This window comes from Onychostoma macrolepis, chromosome 03 (assembly GCF_012432095.1).
Source record: "Onychostoma macrolepis isolate SWU-2019 chromosome 03, ASM1243209v1, whole genome shotgun sequence".
NCBI lineage: Eukaryota > Metazoa > Chordata > Actinopteri > Cypriniformes > Cyprinidae > Onychostoma > Onychostoma macrolepis.
Genome location: NC_081157.1, coordinates 23421696 through 23449300, shown reverse-complemented (window position 1 = coordinate 23449300; position 27605 = coordinate 23421696). Strand labels below are relative to the sequence as shown.

At 41.8% G+C, this 27605-nt stretch overlaps 1 protein-coding gene across 1 annotated transcript in view; it reads right to left on the bottom strand.

Moving 5' to 3' along the window:
- LOC131534874 (uncharacterized) overlaps window positions 1-27011 on the bottom strand; it is a 36105-nt gene extending 9094 nt beyond the window's left edge. The window contains exons 1-13 of the mRNA XM_058767984.1: window positions 26916-27011; window positions 26384-26804; window positions 24518-24949; window positions 24242-24397; window positions 23443-23553; window positions 16317-16728; window positions 13786-13962; window positions 13680-13687; window positions 13462-13585; window positions 10484-10541; window positions 10231-10306; window positions 8838-9179; window positions 7926-8175 (exon numbers count right to left, since the gene is read on the bottom strand). Coding sequence (XP_058623967.1) covers window positions 7926-8175; window positions 8838-9179; window positions 10231-10306; window positions 10484-10541; window positions 13462-13585; window positions 13680-13687; window positions 13786-13962; window positions 16317-16728; window positions 23443-23553; window positions 24242-24397; window positions 24518-24949; window positions 26384-26804; window positions 26916-27011 — 2663 coding nt within the window. The remainder of the gene's footprint in view (window positions 1-7925; window positions 8176-8837; window positions 9180-10230; window positions 10307-10483; window positions 10542-13461; window positions 13586-13679; window positions 13688-13785; window positions 13963-16316; window positions 16729-23442; window positions 23554-24241; window positions 24398-24517; window positions 24950-26383; window positions 26805-26915) is intronic.
- Window positions 27012-27605: the final 594 nt, after the last annotated feature.

Genomic DNA, 27605 nt, shown 5'->3' with positions numbered 1-27605 from the left:
ATGATATACACTGTCACACAGGCAAACACCCCCTCTACCAGGCGGCTATATGCCTTGAAGTGGTGCCTTTTCACTGTGTGTTGTTCCTCTCGGGGGGATGATCCACAAATGTGCAATGAGGCTTACTGGGGAATTGGGTACTTGCACAGGCCCCGGTGCCAGCTGTGAGCTAGTACATGTGTGCTGAGGGGACCACAGAGAGAAATGGGAGGATTCTTGTGTGGCAAACAGGTCTTCCTGAACCTCACAGAATCAACTCCAAATCACCTGGCCCCTTCTTGGCAGAGTCTCCACTCTCCTCGGAGTGCGACTCGTCATGAGAGTGCATTGGCCTCATGATTGACGGGAGCAGACACTGCCCTGATGGTTGATGTACTGTATGTCACCATGTAACACCTAACTTTTGATGCCACATAAAGATTGAGGGACCACGGAGACCAATTCATTTCAGTGAGCCATGTGTATTAAATGCAAGTTGTGGATCACACATTCACAGAGCGCCCCCTAATGATAGGGCATAACTATGACATGGGAAAAAAACAAAAAAAACAAAAAAAAAAAACACAAACTACTAGGAACTAATGTGACAGTAAAACTGTTACACACCCCTCCCCCTAAAAGAAAAGAGCTAGCCGGTGCCATAAAACGTCTTTAGCTTTTCAACATGGTAAGTATCACATTGACTCGGGTTGTCAAGCATTACCACTTTGTAATTGACATTATTCACCCTTTTCATAATCTTTGCAGGACCTTGCCATCTTGGGGCTAACTTGGCCATAAAAAAAATCTGCAGCACGAGATAGAAGGTGAGCGAGTATCCAAACCAGATCTCCTTCCTCGAAGGACTCAGGCTTCCTACGTTTATTGTAGTATCTGCCTTGTCTCTCTTGGGCTTGACTAGTCTTCTCTCTTACTTGGTCAAGAAGAGCTTTCTGCCTTTCAACAGTACTGTAGGCTACATGATCGGGATTAGGAGGTTTGCGGATCAATCGCTCGAGGGGACCCTTTTATTTGCGCCCCAATGCAATCTCTGCTGGAGTGAGACCCGTACTCTCCTGCCATGCTGAATTAATGGCATACCGGAACTCTGGTATCCATTTGTCCCAATCACGGTGGTTATCACGAACATAAGATCATATCATTGTTTTTAAGGTCCTGTTGATCCTCTCAGTTAAATTGGTCTGTGGATGATATGCTGTACTGAGTTTTTGAACTACACCCCATTGCTTGCAGGTATCATTGAGTAATTGGGCAGTGAACTGTGGGCCGCGGTCAGAGACCAAGTATGCTGGAGCTCCCCATCGAGTGAACATTTCTTTTGTCAGAATGTTGGTTATGAGGTGAGTTTTTGCAGACCGTAGAGCAAAGAGTTCTACCCACTTACTGCAATAATCCACAAAGACTAATAAGAATTCATTAGATCTGGAACTGCTTGGGAAAGGACCCATCAGATCTACTCCAAGCATATAGCCAGGCTCCACTACTGGGACCGACTGCAGAAATCCAGATAGCTTTGCGATTCTTGGTTTGTAGGCTTGACACGTCTTACACTGGGTGCAAAAACTCCAAACATCTTTACGAATCTCAGGCCAATAGACATTGTCAAGTAATCTCCTTAAGGTTTTCATTCTCCCCAAATGTCCACTCAGTGGGTTTGAGTGAGCAAAATGCAAAAACGTTTCCCTAAGTGATGCAGGTATGACTAGTTGATGAGTGTATCCTTGGTGCTTGTCAGGCACACTGCGAAACAAGTAGTCATTCTGTATGATGCAAGCGATGCGATTAGAATCCGTAGTAGGTTGTTGCATGTAAAGAAGAATCAAGCTTTTGGACCCAATTTCATCCCAATTGACAGGCAAATTAGGGTCTGGTTTTGAAGTTTGACATAGGGCAATATGGCTTACTACCTCTTGCACAGGTACTCCTCTAGATAGGGCATCAGGTACCACATTACATGATCCCTTCCGGTACTTTACCGTAAAGCTAAAACACTGCAGTCGTAAAGCCCACCTAGTCAAGCGTGAGGATGGTTTAGGGTGATTGAATACCCAAGTCAATGCAGAATGGTCTGTGAGTACTTCAAAGTTCCTTCCCTCCAAATACTGTCTCCACTTTTCCACGGCCCACACTACTGCAAGACATTCCTTCTCTGCGGTAGAGTATGACTTCTCTGCTCCATGCAGAAGCCGCGAAGCGTAGGCAATGACATGCTCTGCCCCATCAAAATCTTGTGTCAATACAGCTCCTAATCCTACATCGCTGGCATCCGTTTGTACTCTGAAATCCTTGGTGAAGTCAGGTGGCATTAAAACTGGTGCTCGTTGTAGGGCATTCTTGAGATCATCAAAAGCATTTTGACATTCAACTGTCCAATTCCAAGTTGAATTCTTAGCCTTTAGTGCATATAAAGGGGCTGCTCGCTCAGAAAAGTGGGAGATGAAACGGTGATACCAACTTGCAAGACCTAAAAACCTTTGTACCTCTTTGAGATTCTTGGGTACTGGAAAATCTTGAACAGCTTTGACTTTAGAAGCTTCAGTACGAACCCCTTCCTCAGAAACAACATGTCCTAGATATGTGATGGTCTTTTGGAGCAAAGAACATTTCTTGAGGTTGAGTGTCAATCCTGAGACTTCCAGTTTTGCAAAGAGTTGCTTGAGATGTTGAAAGTGGTCTTGGACAGTTTTAGAATAGATCACTATGTCATCAAGGTATACCAAGCAGAACTTCCCTATGTAATCTCTCAGAATGTTGTTCATAAGCCTTTGAAAGGTTGCAGCGGCATTTTTAAGGCCAAAGGGAAGACTAACAAATTCGTACTGGGCATTCTTGGTGACAAAGGCGGTCTTTTGGATACTGTCCTCATCCATTCCTACCTGACAGTAACCAGACTTAAGGTCTAATGTGCTGAATATGGTCGCTCCATACAAGGACTCTAGGATATCCTGAATCTGTGGCATCGGAAATCCATCCAGAGGAGTCTTGGAGTTCAGTGATCGATCATCAACACAAAAGCGGGTACTACCATCTTTCTTGGGTACTAAAACAACTGGTGCTGCCCATGGGGAAACAGAAGGTCTTATAATGCCCTTGTCCAGTATGCTTGCTACTTCCTCGTCAGTGAACTTCAGTTTGTTGACAGACACAGGATAGGCTTTCTTACGGACTGGAATCTCATCAATAGTATTGATTCGATGGCGAATTAAGTTGGTTTGTCCCAAATTGTCAGTGCATACGGTTTGCCAGTCAAGCAACAGCCCTTCTAACTGACGTTTGTGTGCTTTAGAAGCATCAGCTTGATTTACTAACTCCTTTAAGATGGTTAGTGTAGTAGAAGAGGTTGGCACTAGAGGTATTGCAAGGTGCAGACTGACTGTTGGTGAAGGAGAAGAAGTGGACTCTCACATTCTTCAGGCAATGAATGTGTGGAATTTTTAAAATCAATGATGATTCCTGATGTCTTCAAAAACTCAAGTCCTAATACAACTGAAAAGGCCAAATCACAGTGCCTCATCACATAGGCTCTTAGAGGATAACTGTGGCCCTGAATAGTACCCCTCCAAACTACCTTCCCCAAGGCTGACTGTACATACCCATTAGCAAGGGAAAATGACTGTCCTCTGCTTGACTGCAAAACTTCATGATTCGACTTTAACTGGTGCCAGCACGACTCCTGCACTAATGAATAAGTGCTCCCAGTATCCAGGATTGCTTGATATTGACAGCCTTTGATGGTTATGGGCAACGTTAATGTCGTTAGTAGCTCTCCGCTGTTCTCTGAACAAACAGCTATGTGTGGATTGGGCTGTCGTCCTTTTGTGAATTTACCCGTTTCAATAGGTTTTGAGTTTTGTTCTTGGTGCCTCTGCCTCCAGAAGGCTCTCTCTTCGCTGATATCTCTTTCTACAAGGGTGCCTACCCGTACCAGATCATCTACCGTAGTTACAGTACCTCTTAAAATACTGGCAATTCTTGGATTGCAGTTTCGGAGAGTTGCTTGGAGGATCTCACGTTCCATCATGGAAGGCTTCAACCTCAAACATAAGGCTCGGTACTGATATGCAAACGTCCTGATGCTTTCATCAACTCTTTGTTTCCTTTCTCTGATCCTTGTTTCTACTTCGACCTCGTGAACGTCAGACAGAAATGATTGAAGAAAAACTGACTTAAATTGTGACCATGTTCTTACCTTCTTCTTTTCGGCTACCCACCAGTCTTTAGCTGTATGTGTTACCACAGAAGGAAGCATGGATAAGATTTCAGAGTCATTCAAAGGCTGTACAGCCAGATATTCATCACATCGCTCTAGGTACGTAATGGGATCTTCTCCATCTAAACTTCCAAATTTTGGAAACTCTAGCTTGATGGGGGTCTTATAATGTACAGGTCGAAAGGAACTGTGGTCTGATATTGTGTGGCTGAAATGTGGAGTAGAGGTAGCTCCCCCAGAAGACTGAATCAGTGACCTCAGCTGGCCATCTCTCCGTTTCAGGCAATCCATAATTGCTCTTCCTAACTCCTGGACCTTAGTTTCCAAAGTGCCTTTTACTTGGCTGCATTCATCCTTCAGCTTGGTGGACAGTGAGTGCTCGAGTTGCTGTACTTCTGCGTGATGATCTTGGTACTGTTTTACTATGTGCTGCAGCTGACATTCGATGGCAGTCATCCTATTACATTGCTCCTTCAACTGGTGTTGAATATCCTTAAAACGAACATCAGATGAATTCTCCAAACCCTCCACTCTACATTCTACTTTATGCATCCTTGAAGCCATAATCATTGTTAATAAGCTTTCATCATCTTCGTTTGGAGGAGGTAACAGAGAGTCATCGAAATCACATTCTTGTTCCACATTCTCAGGTTCATTTTCCAGATACAAGCTACTGAGAGAATGAATAAGGTCTTGGATTGGCTCACGATGAGTAGTGAAAGGTTCTGAAGAGTAGTCTGGGATTAAAGGATCCTCACCCTCTGTCTCTTTCTGTAAGGAGACCATTTTGTAACTAATGAATCTTTGGAAATAACTATCTTTAAAGCCTAAGCTGACTGTAATGTTATGTTACTGTAACCAATAAAACAACATGACTCACAGAAAGTTGAATTTGTGTCTCTCATCAAAATTCAATTGGATTGTACTTTTCTTTCAACTGGTCCCTGTTCGGGCGCCTGTTCAGTCTCCACTCTCCTCGGAGTGCGACTCGTCATGAGAGTGCATTGGCCTCATGATTGACGGGAGCAGACACTGCCCTGATGGTTGATGTACTGTATGTCACCATGTAACACCTAACTTTTGATGCCACATAAAGATTGAGGGACCACGGAGACCAATTCATTTCAGTGAGCCATGTGTATTAAATTCAAGTTGTGGATCACACATTCACATCAACAAGTCCAAACATCAGCACATAAAGTCTTCCAGATTTGAGGAAACATCAGTTAAATCCAGCAAGTCCATCAGTTCATAGATATAACCATAAGTAGCATTTTGACATAATGAAATCCATCTTTAGAGTGGAAAATGAGACCAGTAGTTCTTAAGTGAAGCAATGCGGAATCTGAATCACCAAACAATTCATCCGTTTGTTGACCATAAAATACGATGAGTAGATGGGTTGGATGAAGACAATTAGTCCCTTTTGTCTAGGTCCTGTTTATATCTGTGCTGTTTCCTCTCTCAAACAAGAACCCTCTGCATTTAAACAAACATACAATCAACACGCGTTTAGTGCTAACCCATAACAAAAATTATATATGCAAACTCCACATATGTACAAAGCAATACCTTACTTACATTTGAGAGTACGAACAAATTGTTCCTCAAATCAGGGCACCAACAAAGGACAGCAAAGGAGAAGACATTACATGTGCTTAGCACACTACTTCCTGCCTAATGCTACTTCTTTCCCCCCTTTTAGGCAAATGAGCAACTCCGAATACAGAGCACCTCCTAATGATAGGGCATAACTATGACATGAAAAAAAAAAAAGAACTACTAGTAACTAATGTGACAGTAAAACTGTTACAACCACTGCAGTGTTGTCCGTCCAGACCAACATGTGCTTGCCCTGAACGAGATGTCAAAACCGCCTCAGGGCTAATAACACAGGCAACAATTCTAGGGAGTTGATGTGCCGGTGCAAACAAAGCCCTGTCTAGGGTTCCGAGACTGCACGTCTGATGCACATGGCACCCCAGCCTGTCTTAGAGGCATATGTTGTGACAACAACACGCCTGGACACTCATTCTAGGGGAACACCTTCCCGAGGTCTGACCAAGGCAATATGTGCCGCAATGCCATGACCATCTCAGGACTCGAGTCTGAAGGCAGTACTGAAGCGGTCTCATATGCATTAACCCCAACGGCATGACTGAGGCTGAGGAAGCCATTTGCCCCAGGAGCCACTGAAAGTATTTCAGTGCAACTGCTGTCTTGTTTAACAGGTTCAAGCACCACAGCAATGGCCGAGCACAATCCTCTGAGAGGCGTGCTGTCATTGTGACCAAGTCCAACTCCACACCAAGAATTAGAGATGCTCTGCACAGTCGAGAGCTTGATCTTCTCCCAGTTGACCTGAAGTCCCAGTGAGGCTACGTGTTGAAGGACCGGTCCCTGTGTAAGCCCACCAATTCCCGTGATTGAGGTAGAATCAGCCAGTTGTCAATGTAGTTAAGGATGTGCATGCCCACTTCTTTAAGTGGGCATGCATTGGTCTCAAACTCAATTCCTGGAGGGCCACAGCTCTGCACAGTTTAGCTCCAACCCTAATCAAACACACCTGATCCAGCTAATCAAGGTCTTCAGGATCACTAGAAACTTCCAAGCAGGTGTGATTTGGAGCTAAACTCTGCAGAGCTGTGGCCCTCCAGGAATTGAGTTCGAGACCACTGCTTTAGAGGGTCAAGGGTGGCCTCTCTGACTTTCGTGAAGAAGCAAGGAGACAGGGAAAACCCAAAAGGGAGGGCTTTATAGTGATATGCCTGTCCCTCAAAGTCTAACTGAAGAAAAGGTCTGTGCAGAGGAAGGATAGAGACATGAAAGTGTCTCTAAAAGGGTGGTAGATTCCACTCCAGCCTTATGCTCACGAAGGACCGGCAAGCATGGTTGGCAACTCAGCATCGAAGACAGCACGTGAGACAGCAATTGTGGCCATTCAAGGAAGAAAATATTGATCACACCTAGGAACAGAAAGGCATCTTTAAAAGACACTCTCCGTCTGTGCTTGCTCTTTTAGAAAAACACTCTCTTTTTAGAGAAACTCTCTTGTTAGAGAACATTCTGTTCTGGAAATTTATCTTTATAGTTGCTTGTTGAAATGTCCAGGGGGAACTCTCTTGCACTTATCAGTGTGTATGGGAGAGAGAGCCTCTGAAATGTGCTGTAAGAATCCAACGAAGCTTCTAGGCAGATGTGAATGGAGAGAGAAGCACAAACCTGTCCTCTCGGCTCCCAAGAACTAATCTGAATGAGTGGACCGACAGATAGGGACCATATGACAATTAGCCCTAGAATCCCTTATTTATTTACATTAAATATATTAAATAACAAACAAGAATTTTACTTCTGTTTTTATGAACAAATGCAGCTATCAACATTCCAGCAATCACAATGAGTACAACAACAGCTGAAATCAAGATGATTGTTGTCCTCCAAGGATTAAACCTTTTATCTGCAAAACAAAACAGTGACTCACATTCAGAACATTGTGTCCAGTCAAACATTTATTACTGTTTGTTTAAAATTAATAATGTAAAAAAATATACATTGTGTCATACATATATAAGTATACAGTGAAAAAATTTGATTAAATGTACAATACAAGTTAAAAAATAATATAATAGATAAAATAAGATAATTTAATGCACTATAACCATAAAATCATCAAATAACCATAAAAACATAATGAAAAATAACTGTCAGTACGTACTTGGTTATAATCTGTGTCTCCAGCACGTGATGTCTCAGTTTGACTCTACAGTGAATCTTGCCGACACGAGTTAAAGTGATGGAGTGTTTCACACTGAATCCATCTGTGTTTCTGTGTGTGAAACGGACTCCTTCACTGTTCAGCCACTCAAGAACAGGTTCAGGATACCAACCTTCAGATTCACACTGTAGATGAAGCCCTCCTGAATCATCAAACCCATCTACAGTGATCACTGGAGGACGTCCTACAGCTACAAATAAACATTCACTGAGTGAAAGTGTTTTCACTCAGTGTTTTTGTTCTGGCTTTTTTGTTAGTTTGATACTGACAAGAGTACCAAACTATATAATGAAAGAGCAAAATATAGGGGAGACTGGGGAAAGTTGTAACACTTTTTGCTTTAAGGTCTGTAATTTTAAGTAGAAATTGTAAAAAATTTAAAAATTTAAAAATTCACTATTTATCTATAACATTGATATTATATCACATAAGTTGACTTGAAATCTGCAAAATATTTGGAGGTTTTGTACATGCATTCAGATGAGCTTGTTTGAAATCATTTTTATACCATCAACGTATCAACCCTTTCCCCAACTCTACTTGTAATTCAAAAAGGATAAAGATAACATAGGCTAAGAATATAAAAACAGTGTGTGTGCTTTTTAGTCACTTTCATAGTTGTCAAATGTGGGCTAACACACCATCTCATTTCATTGTGTTCAATCTTTGTGGATGCAATAGAAGTAAATCGTGAAAGTTGTGTAACAATCCTTCCCATCTGCTAAACATGATATTTCTATGACCTTATAGACCCCTTTACAACTGACCCCATGTTACAAACATCCCAGTCTTCCCTACACCAAAGCTTCATGTCTAAAACCATTAAATGTTCATTTTCATTGGTTTACTCACCTTCAACACTGACATCAACAGTAGCATCATCATACCAGGATTTGGACTGAATAAAACACTTGTAACGTCCTTCATCTGAGACTCGGACTGATGACAGTTTGAGTGATGCATCTCCTCTCTGTAGTTCTTGATGATTCAGTTCTGTTCTCTCTCCGTAGGACTCTGCATTTCTGTCTTCATGATCCTCATAGAGATGCACTAGTGAGTTTTTCAGATCAGGTCTAAACCACTCGACTCTCATGTCCACAACACTGATGTTGGGTTTGACTGAACAGGGCAGAATCACATCTTCACCAGCTACAACAAATACAGGATCTGCAGCTCCTACGACTTCATACTGTTCTGTTATAAGAGAAAAAAAAAGCACATCTAAATTATACAGTCCTAAAGATTTTGTCTTTACCTGGGGTGTCATCACTTACTCACCCTCATGTTGTTCCAAATCTATATGACTGTCTTTCTACAAAAAGAGATATTTAGCATAATGTTCATATATTGCTGGACAGTTACAAGGGACTGTCAACCTCCAAAAGGACAAAAAAGGTAAAAGTGGTCCAGAACTTGGCACCTCAATGAGTGTTATGTCAGGTTTAATGTCATTGACACCACTCATCGCTGGTTCTCACATGTAAACTTATCACAACACATCATATTTGACTTTAGGGCAAACGGTAAACTTATAATGACAACTAAATTTGGGTATGTCCTTACAAAAGGCTATCGTCTGATACTTTTATGGTATTTTTTTTTAGCCTTTGTGGTCTTTAAATCAGAAGCAGCAGACAGCCTGTTTGTTCTACAGATTTACAACAGTTAAAATACATTTTAGAATTCTCATCTTCTTTCACATTATAAGAAATGTCTGGTGTGATAATCCTGCACCAGAAACAATACAATAATGTTTCCATGTAAAGCAGCATCTCAGCAATCTCAGCTCTGCATCTGTTCAGCTGAGGATTCATTCACTACATTAAACTACATAAAACACTGCCTGGTTGTACTTTTATGGATTTTATTATTTATTACATGGTTCTTTAGAATAATTCTGATTGGTCAGTCTTTGTATTCAGTGGTCAAATATTTCTGAATAATGATTGTTATCCATGACATTATAATATAACTGACCGCTCATCCAAGAAGCCTAGTTTTATATATGCATTTTGTCTTTTCAGTTTCTACAAGATAACAAAACAATTTTGAATCTTTGTTTATTTAATAAATGTTTGTGTAGTAAGCCGCATAATGAATAGTAAACCTGTTATGAATGCAACATTAACTCCTTCAGTTGGACTATGACCGGCTGATTGTACATTGTCCCTTATTTAAGTTACTTATTATATCTCTCTTTCTCTTTATTTTACACATGAACACACACTTGAATACAAATAAATACCTGATCTTGAATCAGTAATTCCACTAATAATCAGGAGAGTCAAACAAATGAACTTCATCTTTGAAGGAGATTGATGCTAAAAATAAAAAAATATCAAAAAAAGAGACTGCATCATAATCAGAAAACACTCAGAATTGTGAGTTAACATGCATGTGCTTTCTTTACATTACTCCTGGAATATTTAAATTCAGAAAATCTATGTAGACTTGTAGAAATCTAGATAAAAGTATTTCTCAATTCTTCCATGACTTACCTTTAACTCAGTATTGGCTGTTCTCAAGAATGTCAATAAATAAGATGATATGAGAGATCATAGGAAGATCATTCCTGGTTTAGTTTCACTTTCTCATATCACCGAACATCTTATGTGGTAACACAGTCCCTCCCATCATACTAGTTAATAACCGTGCTGCTGAAATCATTCGCTTATTCTCAGAGTAATGTCTTAAGGCTTTGGCTAAAGGGTTAATAACTGGCATTAGTGGAGGGATGTGATTTAACTTTGTCAATCAATTTGCTGGTTCTAACTAGTTTTAATAGCTAGGTAAGTGGATTTAGTGGCATAAACACTACTCTTTTGAGACAGTAAATCACACACCATATATGGTCAGGTCTGTACATGGAAATAAAAAAAGAACAATAACTAGGTTAAAGTCCTTTATGGTCCAATGAGGAACATGCATTTGATTCGGTTATCTGTATCCATGGATCTGTATTTAATTCCATTTCATATCACATAAATCTGCAACACAATCACCCATTGATATCAGTCCAATTGAAGAAATAAATTATACCTGTATAAACATAGAACTTACATTTAAAATCTCATCTGATTAGATCAAAAGATATATAGGATAGCAGATCTGTTCTGTATTTACATACATGTCTGCCACCCAGCACAGCAAATTGACCCCCTGTCAACAAGCTTGGCCCCCCTAAATTTGGAATCATATTACAACAAACAATTTTGGGTGAAATGCTCAGTTTGTCCTGTTTCGTCACTGCGCGCTGGAAATTGTGAAAATCTAACAGATATGATGGCCAAGTACAGGACTTTATACACAGATAATCAGTAAAAGCATTCAGCCAAAACGTAGAGTGGCAAACGAGTGGCAAAGTCATGGTATTTGCCATGTGACTCTCCATCATTTTGTAACGCAGAAGAGAAAGATACAGGAGGAGGCAAGTTCCCCAATGTTGGTTATTCTCGCCACAAACAGGTCTTCAGCACAGAGCAGGAATAGAAGCTCAGGGACTATTTAAAAATTGCATCTGCCATGTAATATGTGACCCTGGACCACAAAACCAGTCTTAAGTCGCTGGGGTATATTTGTAGCAATAGCCAAAAATACATTGTATGGGTCAAAATGATAAAAGTAAAGATCATGTTCCACGAAGATATTTTGTAAATTTCTTACCGTAAATGTATAAAAACTTCATTTTTGATTAGTAATATGCATTGCTAAGAACTTAATTTGGACAACTTAAAAGGCGATTTTCTCAATATTTAGATTTTTTTGCACCCTCAGATTGCAGAACCTAACAAACCATACATCAATGGAAAGCTTATTTATTCAGCTTTCAGATTATGTATAAAGCTCAATATCGAAAAATTGACACTTAAGACTGGTTTTGTGGTCCAGGGTCACATATGGGCTAAGCCCTAAAGAGGTATGGTAGTTAAGAAGTAGGCCTAAATAAACAAAATAGGCCTATACTGTAGTAACACTTTACTTTAAGGTTGTTTGGCAAACATTAGCGCCATGACATCTGGTGAGAGAGGTAGACTATACTGTTGCAGTCAATACACAGGGGAATTATATTCCACTTTTCTTCATCTTCCCTCAGAGAATGAGTTTTTAGTTTTCCTATGCCACTTTGCCACCCAGGCGGAAAAAAAAAAAAAAAGTATACTTGAATGCACTAAAAAAAAAAATACTTAAATTCCAGCAAGTGCCTTTTGTAGTCCATTCTTATTTTTTTGTGCAAAATAAAATTTTAAAAGTTATACACTATAAATACACTAATTAAAAGTATATTTCTACTTCAGTAGAACTTCAGTGCAATTGCAAAAGTATACTAAATACCACTGATATTTAAATGGATTTTTAACGCATTGTAATAAAGTATACTACCACAAAACTATACAAAGGACTTTTATTAGTTTTATTTCTTAAAAGTGTACTTTGAACGATTTAAAAATGAGTTCAATGTTAGTAAACATTTATAAGTTTAAATTAAATTGATTTTATTTAAAATATACTATTAATGTAATAGTTATAAGAACATTTTCCCAACCATGCTACACTTAAATACACTTATTAGCACTAACACTTAAAATGCTTTTAAGTGTAATAATCAGATAAAGTATCAGAAGTGTTTTATTATTTCATTGCTTAAAAGTGTGCTACGATCCCTTTACAAATATTTGTATTTAATCTATATGATATATAATATAGGTTGTTTCCAGTGGTGTTCATAAATGAGCTCAATTATTAAATTAATTTAATTACTTTTTTTGTACTTACATTTTTATAAATTAATTTTTCTTGCAAATGATTAACACCACCCATTTGACTAATCTCTCATTTGATCTCATTCATCAAAATGAACAAATCTTTTTTCAAAGAGTCATTTCAGCAATACTTAGCAAAATGACTCTCTAAAGTGAGAGAAGTACTAACCACACTCCTACATGTAGAACAGAGCTAACAGGGAGCAAGCTCTCAGCATAACGACCCTCTAAAGTGAGGGGAATGCAATCATGCCCCCACCCTTAGGGAGTGGCATACTCAGTTAAAAGACCATCAGAGCCCAGCTCGACCTGAATGTCAGCTTATCAGGGAGACCTACAAAAGAGCCTAACAGTCTAAAACAGTCACAGAACTAATGATTAATGAAGTGTACTCAACTGTGCTATTTTGTGCTAAAATGCACTTTTAACATACTGTCTTTGTATTTAAAAACTGTATTTAGTTACCACTTGAACCCATCTTTCATTCACTAGTACACTCAAGTGTACTACAAGTGGTAGCTAAATACATTTTTTAAATACAAAGACAGTATGTTAAAAGTGCATTTTAGCACAAAATAGTACAGTTGAGTACACTTAGATGATCTTAAGTTTATCTTAAGAAGTACTAAAGGATAATTTTTAGTATATTAAGTACAAAATTAGTGCACGAAAATAGAGCACTTTAAGTACATTATGGAAGTGTACTTGTTTGTCACCTGGGAGGACTCCCCGTGTCCCCAGAGGGACCGGCCAGAGAAGCATTCTCTTGGCCACTGGCGATAGGGGGCGTCGTGGGCGAGAGTGAGGAGGCCATGCGTCGCTCGCTGTCAACCCATGAGCCTGCTAATTCGAAAGAAAGGGAAACTGCTCTACCTTGTAACTGCTTGGAACAGATCTGGGATTCTCCGCCTGGAAGGAGTGACGCTATACTCACCATATCCTCTGGAAGAGCAGCTTAATATGTCCGCTACATTGTCTTTTTAGAAGACTTAGGGGCCGGCTGGAACACAGGAGGCACCGCACTCCGGCAAGAGGCTCACTCTGGAGGATGCAGGAGGGCGCCCACGGCAACGAGCAGACTGGGGCACTGCCTGCGACGGAATGGTGGCAGGTGGAGAACCACGTCGGGGCAGGATGTGCTGGATGGTCTCGGTCTGCTTCTGTGCTGCGGAGGACTGCTGGGCACAGTCCTAGACAGCGTCGCTGAACATGCCAGTCTGGGAGACAGGAGCATCAAGAAAGCAAACTTTGTCGAAGTCTCTCATCTCGACCAGGTTGAGCCAAAGATGGCACTCTTGGGCCACAAGTGTGGACATCTCCCTCAGGAGGGACCATGCTGTGACTTTCGTTGCCCGTAGGACGATGTCAGTTGCCGAGCGCAGCTCCTGCATCAACTTCGGGTCGGTACTACCCTCGTGCATTTTAGTGCCTTGGCTTGGTGTACTTGCAGGATAGCCATGGCAAGTAAGGAAGAAGCAGCTCGGCCCACCACACTATAAGCTTCGGGAGCGAGAGCTGCCGACAGCTTACAGGCTTTGAATAGGGGATGAGGACGATTTCTCCAAGTGGCAGCGTTTTGTGGGCAGGTGCACCACAACCGCACTCTCCACCTGGGAAATGTCAGCGTACCCCCTAGCTGCTCTGCCATCGAGGGTAGTGAGGATGGAGAAGGAAGCCAAGTGGCTTCAGGCCGAAAAAAGGGGCATCCACGACTTCATCCGCTCCTCATGCACTTCCGGGAAGAAAGGAACCAGGGCAGAGCATGGTCACGAGTTGCGCTCCGTGCGAAACCAATCATCCAGCCGCGAGGGGTCGGGACTCGGAAGTGTGCACACCTCCAGCCCGATACTGCGCACTGAAATGAAACACTGGGACCGTCATGAACCGAGCCAGAGGAATCACTCGGGAGCCGCACAAAACAGCCACTGCAGAAGGAGTGAGAGGTTCGCGGGGACGGACCCAGCGGAGAAGCTCTCACTGTAATCCTCAGATCTCCGTGAGCACTAGCCGGCGGTCCTCTGCTCGTGACAGAGAAACTGGGATGGGTAGTGACAGGGTGCCGCTCTCATCCCCGTGAGGACAGAAAGGCGAGATCGCAGCGCTGCCATGGCCATACGCTCACAGAGAATGCATGAACCATCCACAAATGCATCTTCAGCGCGCTGGATTCCCAAACACTGAAGACAATGATCATGGCTGTTGACAGAAGACAGGCAACGACAGCAACCAAGAGGACACGGCTGGAGCGACAACTTTAAAAAGACGCGAGACGTCCGTGATTTGCTCTTTTAGAGAAACTGCTCTTTAAGTTGAAGTGCCCAGGGGAATCGCTGATGACAGGGATACCGTCGCGCCATAACGCCAACCAGAACAGCCTCTTCTCTTTCCAGCTCTCAGAAACAATTGGCTTTGTGCAGTTGAAATTCATTCACCCACTCGGCTCCAAAGCAAAAATCTGATGAGTGGATGCACCTGTCGCCTCTTAATACCCTTACGCGCAGGGAGTGGCTCAGCAAGCAAAACCTACCAGCCAAATTTCATTGGAGTCTTCTCTTAAAATCAGAGATGATTGGGGCTCCCGAGTAAACCCCTAATGTTGAGTCATGACATAACTCAAAGTGACAGATAGGGAACAACGATTAGTATTAATGAGCAAATTAAGAGTTTACTGAGGCAAAATTCATAGTTAATAGTTAGTTAACTGAATCTTCAAATAAGGTGTGACCAAATTTATATAAATTAAAAAAAACTGTTGTAGTCTAGGATTTTATCCAGTGAAAATTTATTTTCAAGGCTTTAAAAATGCTAATCTCTAAAATGATGATAAATGAGCTCAACAATCAACATCTGAAATTAAACAGAGCCACTTTAACACAGAATATCAGGTATACTGATAACACCAACATTTTGGTTGAAAAACAACAACAGAGAAAAGAAAGAAGAAAAAACTATTTGGGGGGAGCGATTGGAACAACTTGAAGGGTGAGTAAATGATGAATTTTCATTTTTGGGTGAACCATCCATTTAAAACAAAATCAATGTGAAATCAAATTAATAATAAAAATAGAATTCACACATTACAGTCATGAAAACTATAACATAACACAGACAACTGTGGCAATGATGTAGTGAGCAACACATGTGACACAAATGAAAACTGTCTTATATTTGAGCTTGTTTTATTCCAGTTTTGCTCAATACATATATATATATATATATATATATATGTGTGTGTGTGTGTGTATGTGTGTGTGTTTACACAAGACATTTCAGTCATTTAAGCAGTCACTGAAGTCAAAAAATTAAGATTCAGAGAAGCATAAAATAAACCTAATTGTTTGTCCACATTTTTGAATGGCAGTGTAAATACTATGCAATATTTATTGCCATTAAACCTTTTTTTAAATTGTATTTCCTTTTGTTACGCTCACTGGTCTCATTAGTAATCATCACAGATGATCAATGGGATAGAGTTTGTATTCCAAGAATAATAACATTCCCCCAAACAAACAAATGGATAGAGTTTCTCATCAAAAGATTGATCAGTGTAAGAGTAGATATGATAATGGACTGCACATCATAGAAGGAGACGAGACCCGTCTCATAATCCACAAACACACCGACCCTCTGAGGATCCACACTCAGAGAAAGAGAGACATGTGACAACTCATAAGCCCAGTAGCCCCCATCTCTCAGACACACAGTCCAGTATCCATTCATAGGACTCAGACGGATCAAGCCCTTCCTGTTAACAGATTCTCTGGTCACTCCTAAATACCACTCAGTTTGTCCCTTCACCTGCACCTCAAAGTAGAAACACCTTGAGGAGAATCCATTCTTCCCAAGAACACCAAGATAATCATTAAATCTGTCTTTTCTTCCATCCACTCCTTTCGTTTGCCTGTTTCCAGATTTCACTTGTTTCCCATCACGAGACACGATGAGATGTAGATGAGCCGTATCAGCATCCAGAATCACATTCACTGCAAAAAAATATTGAAAATCATGGTAACTTTACAAGAAGATAAACAAAAATGGAAATAGACACTAGGTGGTGCTATAATAAGGCAATTTGCATTCGGGTTCAACTCTGGAACCTATGGAAGCCCGTTTCCGCCACTGAATAATAATAATTAAAAAAAAAGGTTATTGTGACTTTTTATCTCACAATTCTGACTTTTTTCTCTCAGAATTGTGAGATATAAACTCACAATTGCGATAAAAAAGTCAGAATTGTGAGTTTTTATCTTGCAATTGCGACTTTATAAAACGTAATTCTGACTTTATAACTCGCAATTGTGAGTTTATATCATGCAATTCTGAGAAAAAAAGTCAGAATTGTGAGTTTATATCTCATAATTCTGAGAGAAAAAAAGTCAGAAAAAAAGCAGCGTTTATTTTCTTAAATGTGTAGTCACTAAAAACCAAAAGTATAAAGTTATAAAGGGTTCATAACAAAATCCATCTTTAGATCAATGAGGTCAGGCATTTTAACACTTTGAGACCAACAAAATACAACCAGACTATAAAGGAAAAGGACATTTTTCTCAGTTAAGATGAGTGAGCCAACTGTTTGTCAAAACAAAATGTGTTGACAAAAGTATATGAATACCCACTGCATGTTAATGAAATATTGCGTGTGTGTGTGTGTGTGTGTGTGCGCGCGCGCGTTTTTGTGAAAAGTCAGGACATAGATTTGTATAATGACAAAGGTATGACATAGGTATTACAAGGTGAAGGTGACTTTTCAGGACATTGACCCATGTCCCCACGTTTCAAAACGCTTATAAATCATACAGAGTGAGTTTTTTTGTTGAAAGTTGAAATGCACAGTCTCCTGTAAGGGGTAGGTTTAGGTGTAGGATTGGTGTAGGGCAATAGCACATACAGTAAGTACACTATAAAAACCATTACGCCTATGGGATGTCCCCACTTTTCACAAAAACGAACATGTGTGTGTGTGTGTGTTCACTAAACTTTTTGAGTTATCTTTTGCAGTTAAGTTGTATTCACATAGAATATTAAGTATTTTCAACTCAACATATTTAAAGTTACTTGAATTCTCTAACTGTTAAGAGTACATTGTTTATAAACTCATTATTGCGGTGCATCATGGGATTGAACGAGTTGTGTAGTCTGTAACATCCAATATGGTTTTGGACACCTCTACAAATGTCTGTCCCCTGAAATAGTGCCCTGTCCACCTTATTTAAGAGTGGGTGTGGCCATTTGTAAATTGAATGTGCCTAGATTCCGGTGTCATTCGCTTCCATATATTTTTAGATGTACAAAACTATAAAAAAAAAAAAAATTTAGTTGCTTGATATTGCAAACTGGTGTCTCTTACCATATTATTTTAATATATTATCTTAATTATGAACACACTGGTTTGTAGTGCAAACAGTTTTACCATTTACTGCACTTTGTTATTCTTCTCGTTATTCCCTAAAGTGGCTTAGTCTCACACATTCACAGAAAACGGCTTACTTCCACATTAAAAAATAAAGTGGATAGATGGCAGTTCTGATTTTGCTCAAAAATTTGCTCACACCAGTTTGTTCTTTGATTTCACATGAAGTATATCGGATGCCCTCGAGGTATTGCCCTAACGAAATCCATATTTTGAGATATTAATCCTCTGCAAAAGGTTTCTTTCCTTTGTGTTCACTCAGGGCAGTTCACGTGCAGATTGAACCAAGGAGCCTACAAGCTGTCCTGGGGAAGTGTATTTGCAGCAGAATGGAATGAAGTGTATCTACACCCTCAAGTGGTTCAGATAATTTGGTTGGTCTTCGAGAGGGCAGAGGTGGACCTCTTTGCCTCATAAGACAACTCTTATTGACCAACTTATTTCTTGAAGGATGAGATGCCCTGGCCCATGATTGGGCCAGTATTTGCCTTTATGCCTTTCCTCCAATTGCCTTGCTTCCTCAGGTCATTAGGGAATCAGATGCTTGGTTCTCCTGTTGGCCCCACTCTGGAGGAATTAGACGTGGTTCCCCGAGTTGATTCAGCTGCTGTTGCAGCCCCTTGGCCAATCCTGCTGAGGAAGGACCTCTTTTCCCAAGCGAGAGACACGATCTGGCATCCCCAGCCTGAGATGTAGCCTTCATATTTGGCCCCTCGACGGGAATCTTTACAGCTCACAGCAGAAGGAAACTAACACAATTTTGGAGGCAAAAGCCACATCTACGAGACACCTTGATGCCCTTAAAAGGGTCATCGGATGCAAAATTCACTTTTACATGTAGTTTGAACATAAATTTGAGTTGGCAGTGTTTGTACACATCCACCCTATATTGATAAAAATCCACTCAGTGTTCTCAAATCAAGCCGTTCTCAGCTTCTTGGCTGTGTGACATCACACAGACCCAGGCCCCTCCCACAAATGTTGATTGACACTAGTGTTTTACCTTAGACCTGCCCTGAGTGAGCTGTAGACTGTCCACCATTGTTTTGACGCCGGAGTGGGAGTAGACAAGAATGTCTCCTAAGAGACTGAGGTATTTTGTTTTTTGGATGTAATAATGAACATAGCAGTTGTCATTTACTCTTGACATCTGAGCTGCTGAAGACACAGAGGATTACTTTTGTTTGTGAAGGGAATGTACCCCCTGATCTAAATAAATATGTTTATGTTCGCACGAATCATTCATGATCCAGCCTCACCTACAGAAGTGAGAATAAGGTTCTTTCATGAATCTTTGCAAATCGCCTTTCCTAACAATGTGTTAGTTAGCAAGTTCCGCTAGTAAACAGCTAAAGTAAACAGTCTCATGAGAACAGCTCATTACCCCACGGAAGAGAGGGGCAGGGTGAGCAGAGCTCCTTAGCATTTAAAGAAACATGCACTAAAACGGGTTGCTGTGTGCAGAGCTGTTTTTGACTGGGTAAAAGGGGTGTTGTTTTACACTACTATTGAGAAATTTTAACCAAAGTATGTTATAGATGTTATAGTGGAAAATGGACATCCGATGACCTCTTTAAGTGGTCTGTGTTTTCTGACTGGTGTGCAGTCCAAAATGAAGACCCATCCTCATGTGACATGTAATCAATTCTAACCTTTCTGCAAGAGCTTCTGGATAAAGGGTGCACCCCTTTCATGTTCAAAGCATATGTGGCAGACATTGTGGTGAATCATGCTCTCGTGGCTGGCCAGTCAGTCAAAAAAAACAACAACCCTGAGGGCCCACTCCACCAGAGGAAAGGCCTCCTCTTGGGCTTGGTCCAGTGGAGTTTCAATTGGTAATATCTGTGCAGCAGCCGGCTGGTCTTCACCGTCTACCTTCAAATAAATTTTATAACCTGGACATCCCTGCCCTTCAGGCATGGATCTTGTTCCCCTAATATCCCATATCCCCTTGTGAGTGAAGAAGGTCTTAGTTATGCAGACCCCGACCTCAGGACTCACTCTCCCTCCTGAGTCTCATTATTAGCTCAATGCGGGCACTCTGGGTGCGCTTATTTATAGCATAGTGCTATTAGATATATTCCCCAGAGTGTTTCATGCAATGTGAGTGACTGTTTTCAGAGGCAACACTCTGGTTACTAAAGTTACCTAAAGTAACGAGCATGTGCTAAAGTTACCTAAAGTAACCGCTGTGCTATAAAGCTGCACGCGGGTAGATGACTGTTGCTATTAGTCGAAAGATTCTGGTAAAATGGCATTCAGTGCTGACTTACATAAGCAGTCAACTCCACCTGTTTTGGCAAGCTGAAATGCCATTTGTTCGTGCAGCTACATGTTTTAATGTGTTTATAGACTCAAAATTGTTACTTAATAAAATGTGGTGATTAAGAAACAATATCGAGTCTTCAATACACTCAACACGTGCTCACTGCAAAGTTTCATCCTCGTCCAGTGACTGCACTATTTCTCTCCAAAAAGTATGGACAATAAAAATGTCTTTGTACCAGTTAAAAGTTGCAGGTATGTTTTCGGCTTTACGGGGAAACACACCAAAAGTGATGAAATGACGTTACCTGATTAAACTGTGCAGTATGAGAGAACAGCAGGACCTGACCAGTGTCTCTTGCACAGTCCTGAAAAACTAGCCAAATGCTTCCACTGCTCTAATGAAGTGATAGTGCTTGACTCAAATTCGACACATGACACTTATAACATTATATGTTAACAGTAAAGGCTTTGTGGTGAAGCTAGCTGACTAGCTATTAATAAATGCCTTTGCAGTTTATTCAAAATATCTATTCTTTCTTTTATTTATTAATAAATTATTTATTTATTCCAATTGCCCTAATTGCTGCAAAACATTTATGGGGACTATGTGATCGGATGGGCTGAATTAGCACAGGTCCAGGCTTGATGACTTGCCTTTTCCGAAGTGTCTATTTACACTAAGTGCAAATAGCCCATCTTGTTGGCAGAGGCTATTTACATTAACTCCACCCACCAACGTGTGATTGGGTTAGTCAACACTACAAAAGATGGCTGTCAATCATCAGCTCCAGTGGTGCAGAGAATACAGTGTGTTTTCTCCTCTTTTCGATGCGATCGACCCAGGTTCGAATCCACCTTCTGGCAAACTTTTTTTCTCCCTTTTCAAATAATCATATCATATCGGAAAGGCATTTATTTTAAATAAAAATGAAGGAAATAATTGAAAAGTTGAAAATAATGTATCGGATAGGGTAGGTGTAGGGAGGGCTTATTGTCCCAATAAGGCAGCATACATTTAATAAATTGAATTAAAACTATAATTTACAATCCATATGTAATTACTGCATACTGTTTTAATGTACTACAATACTGAGGTTCAGATAATTGTGTCTATTTGCAATAAGTATTATAAATGATAAAATCCTGCAATTTTAACAGTGTAAATAGAAAATATTAGCTATTTGCACCTTTGCATCTATCGCTATTTGCACTCAGTGCAAATAGCTGCTGCCTTTCTTCTCTAGGGCCAGAAAGAAGACTCCTTAAGGCTCCTTAATATGCTCAAAAGTTGTTGCTATTTCTGGAAACCTTTTTTATATATGAAGAGTTCAGATGCAAAAGCCTCTAAGTGCCATCTGAAATGTTCTTCTAAAATGAGCATTTTTATCAGGCTCCTATATTTATGTTCAGTTATTTCACTTTAATTGCATAGAAAAGGACCTATATATTGCCATTAGAGTAAAATAACTGAACCTAAACATAGCAGCCTGATAAAAATGCTCATTGTAGATGAAAATTTCAGATGGCTTTTAGAGGCTTTTGCATCTGAACACTTTTTGCATTTCTCCTATAATGCCTGATGAGGTTAGAGAACACCTGACAAGAGATCAGAGACCATTCCTTCATCCAGAATCACTCCAGACCCTTTAGATTCCCAGATCCATGTTGGTGCTTCTTCTCTTCAGTTCACCCTACTCATTTTCTAAAGGGTTCAAGTCAGAGGATAGTTTATTGAGTTCAGAGGTACGTTTGGAAGATCCAACCATGGCCCATTATAAGATTTCTAACAGAGTCAGTCACTTATTGATTTTTTATCTGTTGGTATTTGATAGAATCCATGATGCCATGTGTCTAAACAAGATGTCCAGGACCTCCAGCAGAAATACAGGCCCACAACATCAAACATACAGCAGTATATTTTGTTGTACACATGGGGTACTTTTTATCCCTGTGTTCACCAAACCCATCTTGAGCGCTTGCTGCTAAAAAGCTCTTTTTTTTTTTAGTTTCATCTGACCATAGAAGCCAGCCCCATTTGAAGTTCCAGTGTCTGATAACTGAATATGCTGGACTTTGTTTTTGGATGAGCTAGGAGATTTTTCTTGAAACCATCCCAAACAACATGTGGTGATGTATGTGCTGTTTGACTTTTTTTTTTTTTTTTTTTTTAAGGTTTTCTGACCCCGAGACTCAACTATTTTCTGCAGTTCTCCGGCTGTGGTCCTTGGAGAGTCTTAAGCCACTCAAACTGTGCTTCTCACCGTGCATTAGGACGATATAGACACACGTCCTCTTCCAGGCAGTTTTGTAACATTTTATGTTGATTGGAAATTCTTAATTATTGCCCTGATGGTGGAAATGCGAATTTTCACTGCTCTAGCTCTTTTCTTAAAGCCACTTCACTAATTTGTGAAGCTCAATTATCTTTTGCTGCACATCAGAAATATATTCTTTGGTTTTTCTCATTGTGATGGATGATTAAGGGAACTTGGGCTTTGTTTTCCCTCCTATTTATATTTCTGTGAAACAGGAAGCCATGGCTGGATAATTTCATGTTCATAATCACCCTGAAGTGCTCAAAATTGTGAATATGAATGGAAATATACTTCAGAGATATTTTACTCATAAGAATTTCAAGGGGTGCCAATAATTGTGTCCAACGTGTATTTGAGGAAAACATTTATTTCATAATGATATTTCCCCCCATTTTAAATTCTTATTATCCAATGAAAGGTTAGATTTTTGTGAATTTTTTAAATAAAAGATCAAAAGGATTAACAATGCATATTAATTTTCACAGCCTTCTTTGATCATATTTTCCTAGGGTGCTGATATTTTTGGCCATGACTGTAATTATTCTTGTGGTAGAAAATGTTGTGGGACCAAAATAGGCTACCAGCTCCAGTAGCCTACATAAAGATCTTATAATCTTTTATAAGGTTATAATGGATTAAACCTTTTTACTCTATACCATGAAAACATGACAAACAATTACAGGAACAAATCTGTCAGTACTTACTTGTAGTGATAATCTGTGTTTCCAGCACGTGATGTCTCAATTTGACTTTGCAGTGAATCTTGTCGTCTCTGTGATGTACAGTGATGGTGTGTTTCACACTGAATCCATCTGTGTTTCTGTGTGTGTCTGTAGTGTAGGGGAATTTACAGTAAAGACCCTCAGACCAGGTGTGTTGAATGAAGACCAGAAGTCAAGAGATTCGATCAAAAATGAAGAAAATTTACTGAAAATTTACAGTTTAATCAGCAGAAGTCAGCTTCAAGACTCACAATCAAGTTTGTAGGCCGCTCTGCGTACAATCCAAAAACACCAGCAATTATACCCTAACAGAGGTTGCTAATTGCGTCAATGCATAAGTCATCAAAATTCTGATAGGTTCTAAAACCTAGATAAACTTAGACAATCTCCACATATGGACGTAAACGCTTCAAACATATCTCCATCAGATTGGGCAGACGTCAGGGATCATACAAGATAGGTGTCTTCCGGACACCTATTTTTGGTCAGGATGGCGGCAGCTGACAGAGACAGTCTTCTAACACACAGAGAGAGAGCTACCAGCACACATACATACACACAGAGCACTTATCAGAACTTCAAGGCTGCCTTGCCCTCGTTACACACTGTGAAGTCATCATCTTAGAGAGTAGAAGTACAGCATAAAGCAGGATTCTTTAATATCTCATAAGCGCACATAAGGTTACACATTTCACTCTTGCCATAACTTGATTAATAGTCAAACAAGAAATAATATAATAATATAATTAATATCAATATGAAGGATATGGCAGCTCGGCATCCACTCCTTCAGTAGTTTCTGAACTCAAACTGACTTCTTCACTGTTCAGCCACTCAAGAACAGGTTCAGGATACCAACCTTCAGATTCACACTGTAGACGAAGCCCTCCTGAATGATCAAACCCATCTACAGTGATCACTGGAGGACGTCCATCAACTACAGACCAACCATCAACAACAATCAGTGAGTGAACTAAACAATATCATAAAACAGCAACATATACATCAAATGCATCATGACTAAACATTACATGTTAGCTTTTGTTGGATTCCTCACCCTCAACTTTAACATTAATTATGGCATCATCATACCATGATTTGGACTGAATAAAACACTTATAACGTCCTTCATCAGAGACTTGGACTGTTAAGAGTTTGAGTGATGCATTTCCTGTCTGTAGTTCTTGATGGATCAGTTCTGTTCTCCCTCTGTAGGACTCAATCTGCTCTGTGTTTCTGTCTTCATGATCATCATAGAGATGCACTAGCTGTGAGTCTTTCAGACCAGGTCTAAACCACTCCACTCTCATGTCCACAACACTGATGTTGGGTTTGACTGAACAGGGCAGAATCACATCTTCCCCAGCTACAGCAAATACTGGATCATCCAGGTGGATGCTGCACACTGGTGGTGGATGAGGCCCTCTAGTGGTTCTCACTGATTCATTGAGTGAGGGCCTGGCGCCGGACACTCCGCCACGTCTGACTGCTGAGGGGACAGAGGAGCTTGTCAGGGTCTAAAGTGCAGACATTCTGGAGCGGTTTTAGCAAGCCGACACTTGCCAGGGCCTCTCGGTGCATCTACCCACTTGAGGTGAGAACACAGGAGGATAACGGCTCCACATGAAGGCTATAGAATCTAGAGAACGTGTTGGGGGTCGCCCAGCACGCAGCTCTACAAATATCTTTCAGCAAGGCGCCACGAGCCAGCGCCCAGGAGGATGCAACACTCCTAGTAGAGTGGGCTTACAACCTCACCGGGCAGGGCACATCCCTGTGCCTGATAAGCCAGGGTAATGGCATCCACTATCCAGTGGGCCATCCTCTGCTTAGAAACGGCATTCCCCTTCTTCCGGCCTCCGAAACAGACAAGGGGCTGATCTGAGGTCCTGAAGCTTTGTGTCCAGTCCACGTACTATCTCAAGGCTCGGACAGGACAGAGCAAAGCTAGGGCTGGGTCTGCCTCCTCCGGCGCTTGCAGGTTCACCACCTGATCCTTGAAGGGAGTAGTAGGAACCTTGGGCACAAAGCTGGGCCGGGGCCTCAGGGTTACCTGGGAGTCAGCCGGCCCAAACTCTAGGCACGATTCGTCGACCGAAAATGCGTGCAGGTCCCCTACCCTCTTGATGGAGGCCAATGCAAGCAGGAGCAGAGTTTTCATTGACAGAAACTTCAGCTCGACTGAGTGCAACGGCTCAAATGAGCCCTGCTGTAGTGTTCTGAGCACTAGAGACTGGTCCCAAGAGGGTATAGAGGGGGGCTGGGAAGGATTCAGCCTTCTCGGCCCCTAAGGAACCTGATGACAAGGTCATGCCTTCCTACCAACTTCCCTTCCACGGGGTCGTGATTAGCAGCAATCGCAGTGACATAAATTTTATGGGTGGAGGGAGACAGCCTTTGCTCCAACCCTTGCTGCAGAAAGGAAAGGACGACTCTGATCGGGCATCTCCACCCCCTCTCAGCGAGAAGAACACCACTCGACGAACAGGTTCCACTTCAAGGTGTAAGCGTATCTCGTAGACGGTGCTCGAGCAGAAATGATGGTGTCTACTACCTCTTGGGGTATGTCACCTAGAACCTCCACGTCCCGTCCAGGGACCAGACATGGAGTTCCCAGAGGTCTGGACGCGGGTGCCACAGGGTGTCCTGTCTCTGATTCAGTAGATCCTTCCTCAGAGGAATCCGCCAGGGAGGGGCTGTCACGAGGAGCTTAGTTCTGGGAATCAGGTCCGAATGGGCCAGTAAGGCGCCACAAGCAGTACCTGCTCCTTGTCCTCCCTTATCTTGCGCAGCGTCTTCGCGAAAAGGCTCACTGGGGGAAATGCATACTTATGCATACCCCGCGGCCAGCTGTGTGCCAGTGCCGAGTGTTCCCTCGGTCAGGGAGTAAAACATCTGTGTAAACCACAGCATGCCTGGAGACCTGTTCCAGGGGCACTCCAGCCCGGAGAAACGCAAGGTCTGACCACGGGGTGAAGGTTTGGCGGCAGGCCAGTATTACTCGGACCCGGTGAGTGCCGCACAACCATGCCCACCTCGGGACTCGACCAAGGAGCCAGTGTTGGAGCGGTCTCATATGAAGCAGCCCGAGTGGTGTGACTGCCGCTGCAGTTGCCATATGCCTCAGGAGCCTCTGGAACAGTTTCAGTGGGACCGCCATCCTGCTGTTGAACATATTCAAGTAGTTCGAAACCGACTGAGTACGTTCCTCCATGAGGTGTGCTGTCTGTTTGACCAAATCCAACTCCATATCGAGAAAAGAGATTCTCTGCGTCGGGGAGAGTTTGCTCTTTTCCCAGTTGACCCAAAGGTCCAAATGGCTGAGGTGCGAGAGCACCAAGTCCCTGTGTTCACACAACTGATCCTGAGACTGAGCTAGTATGAGCCAGTCAACGAGGTAGTTGAGAATGCATCGCCGCAGAAAGCATCAACGGACAGACCAGATGAGTACCTACAGGCCCAGGAGGGGAGGCACAGTTTGCCCTGCCAGGTGAAGGCGGTATTACGACACATCTGCATCGCAACAGACCGCTCCACCGAGGTGACCCCATATATCCCCTAGCTGCACCACAGTTGAGAGTGGTTAGCAGGTCGGTTTCCGGCAGAAAAAGGTGCAGTCCACGATCTGGTAAGCTCCTCATGCACCTCCGGGAAGAATGGCACCAGCGTGGGCCACCCTGAGAAACCGATCTTGCCTGAGGGCTCGGGACACGGTGGAGATCTCCATTCGAGCCCTACCCTCTCGGCGGCCCGGGAAAGCATAGCCGTCATTTCCGGATCCGATTCAGGCATTGCCACAGTCCCAGAGGGCGGCAGTGCAGCCGAATCTTCCTCTCCAGAAAGCTCTGACTCACCCTCCGATGCAGCAATAGACATCCAATCATCGGGTGGAGCGCCGAAGGATACTGCTGGTACGCTCTGTCTAGAGGGCCCAACACGTTCCTTTGGCAGCTCAACTGGTTGCGGAGTGCAAGAGGAGCGATGGTCCCCCGAGGGTTGGTTCCCTGGAAGGTTTGCCATCACTGTTACCCTCAGACCGCCCGTGCTACTGGCTGAAGTAGTTCTCGCTTGACTGCTGCCAGGATGAGAAATAGAACGAGGCAGAGGCAACGGAGTTCCGGCCCTTTTGAGGTAATGGAGCCTGG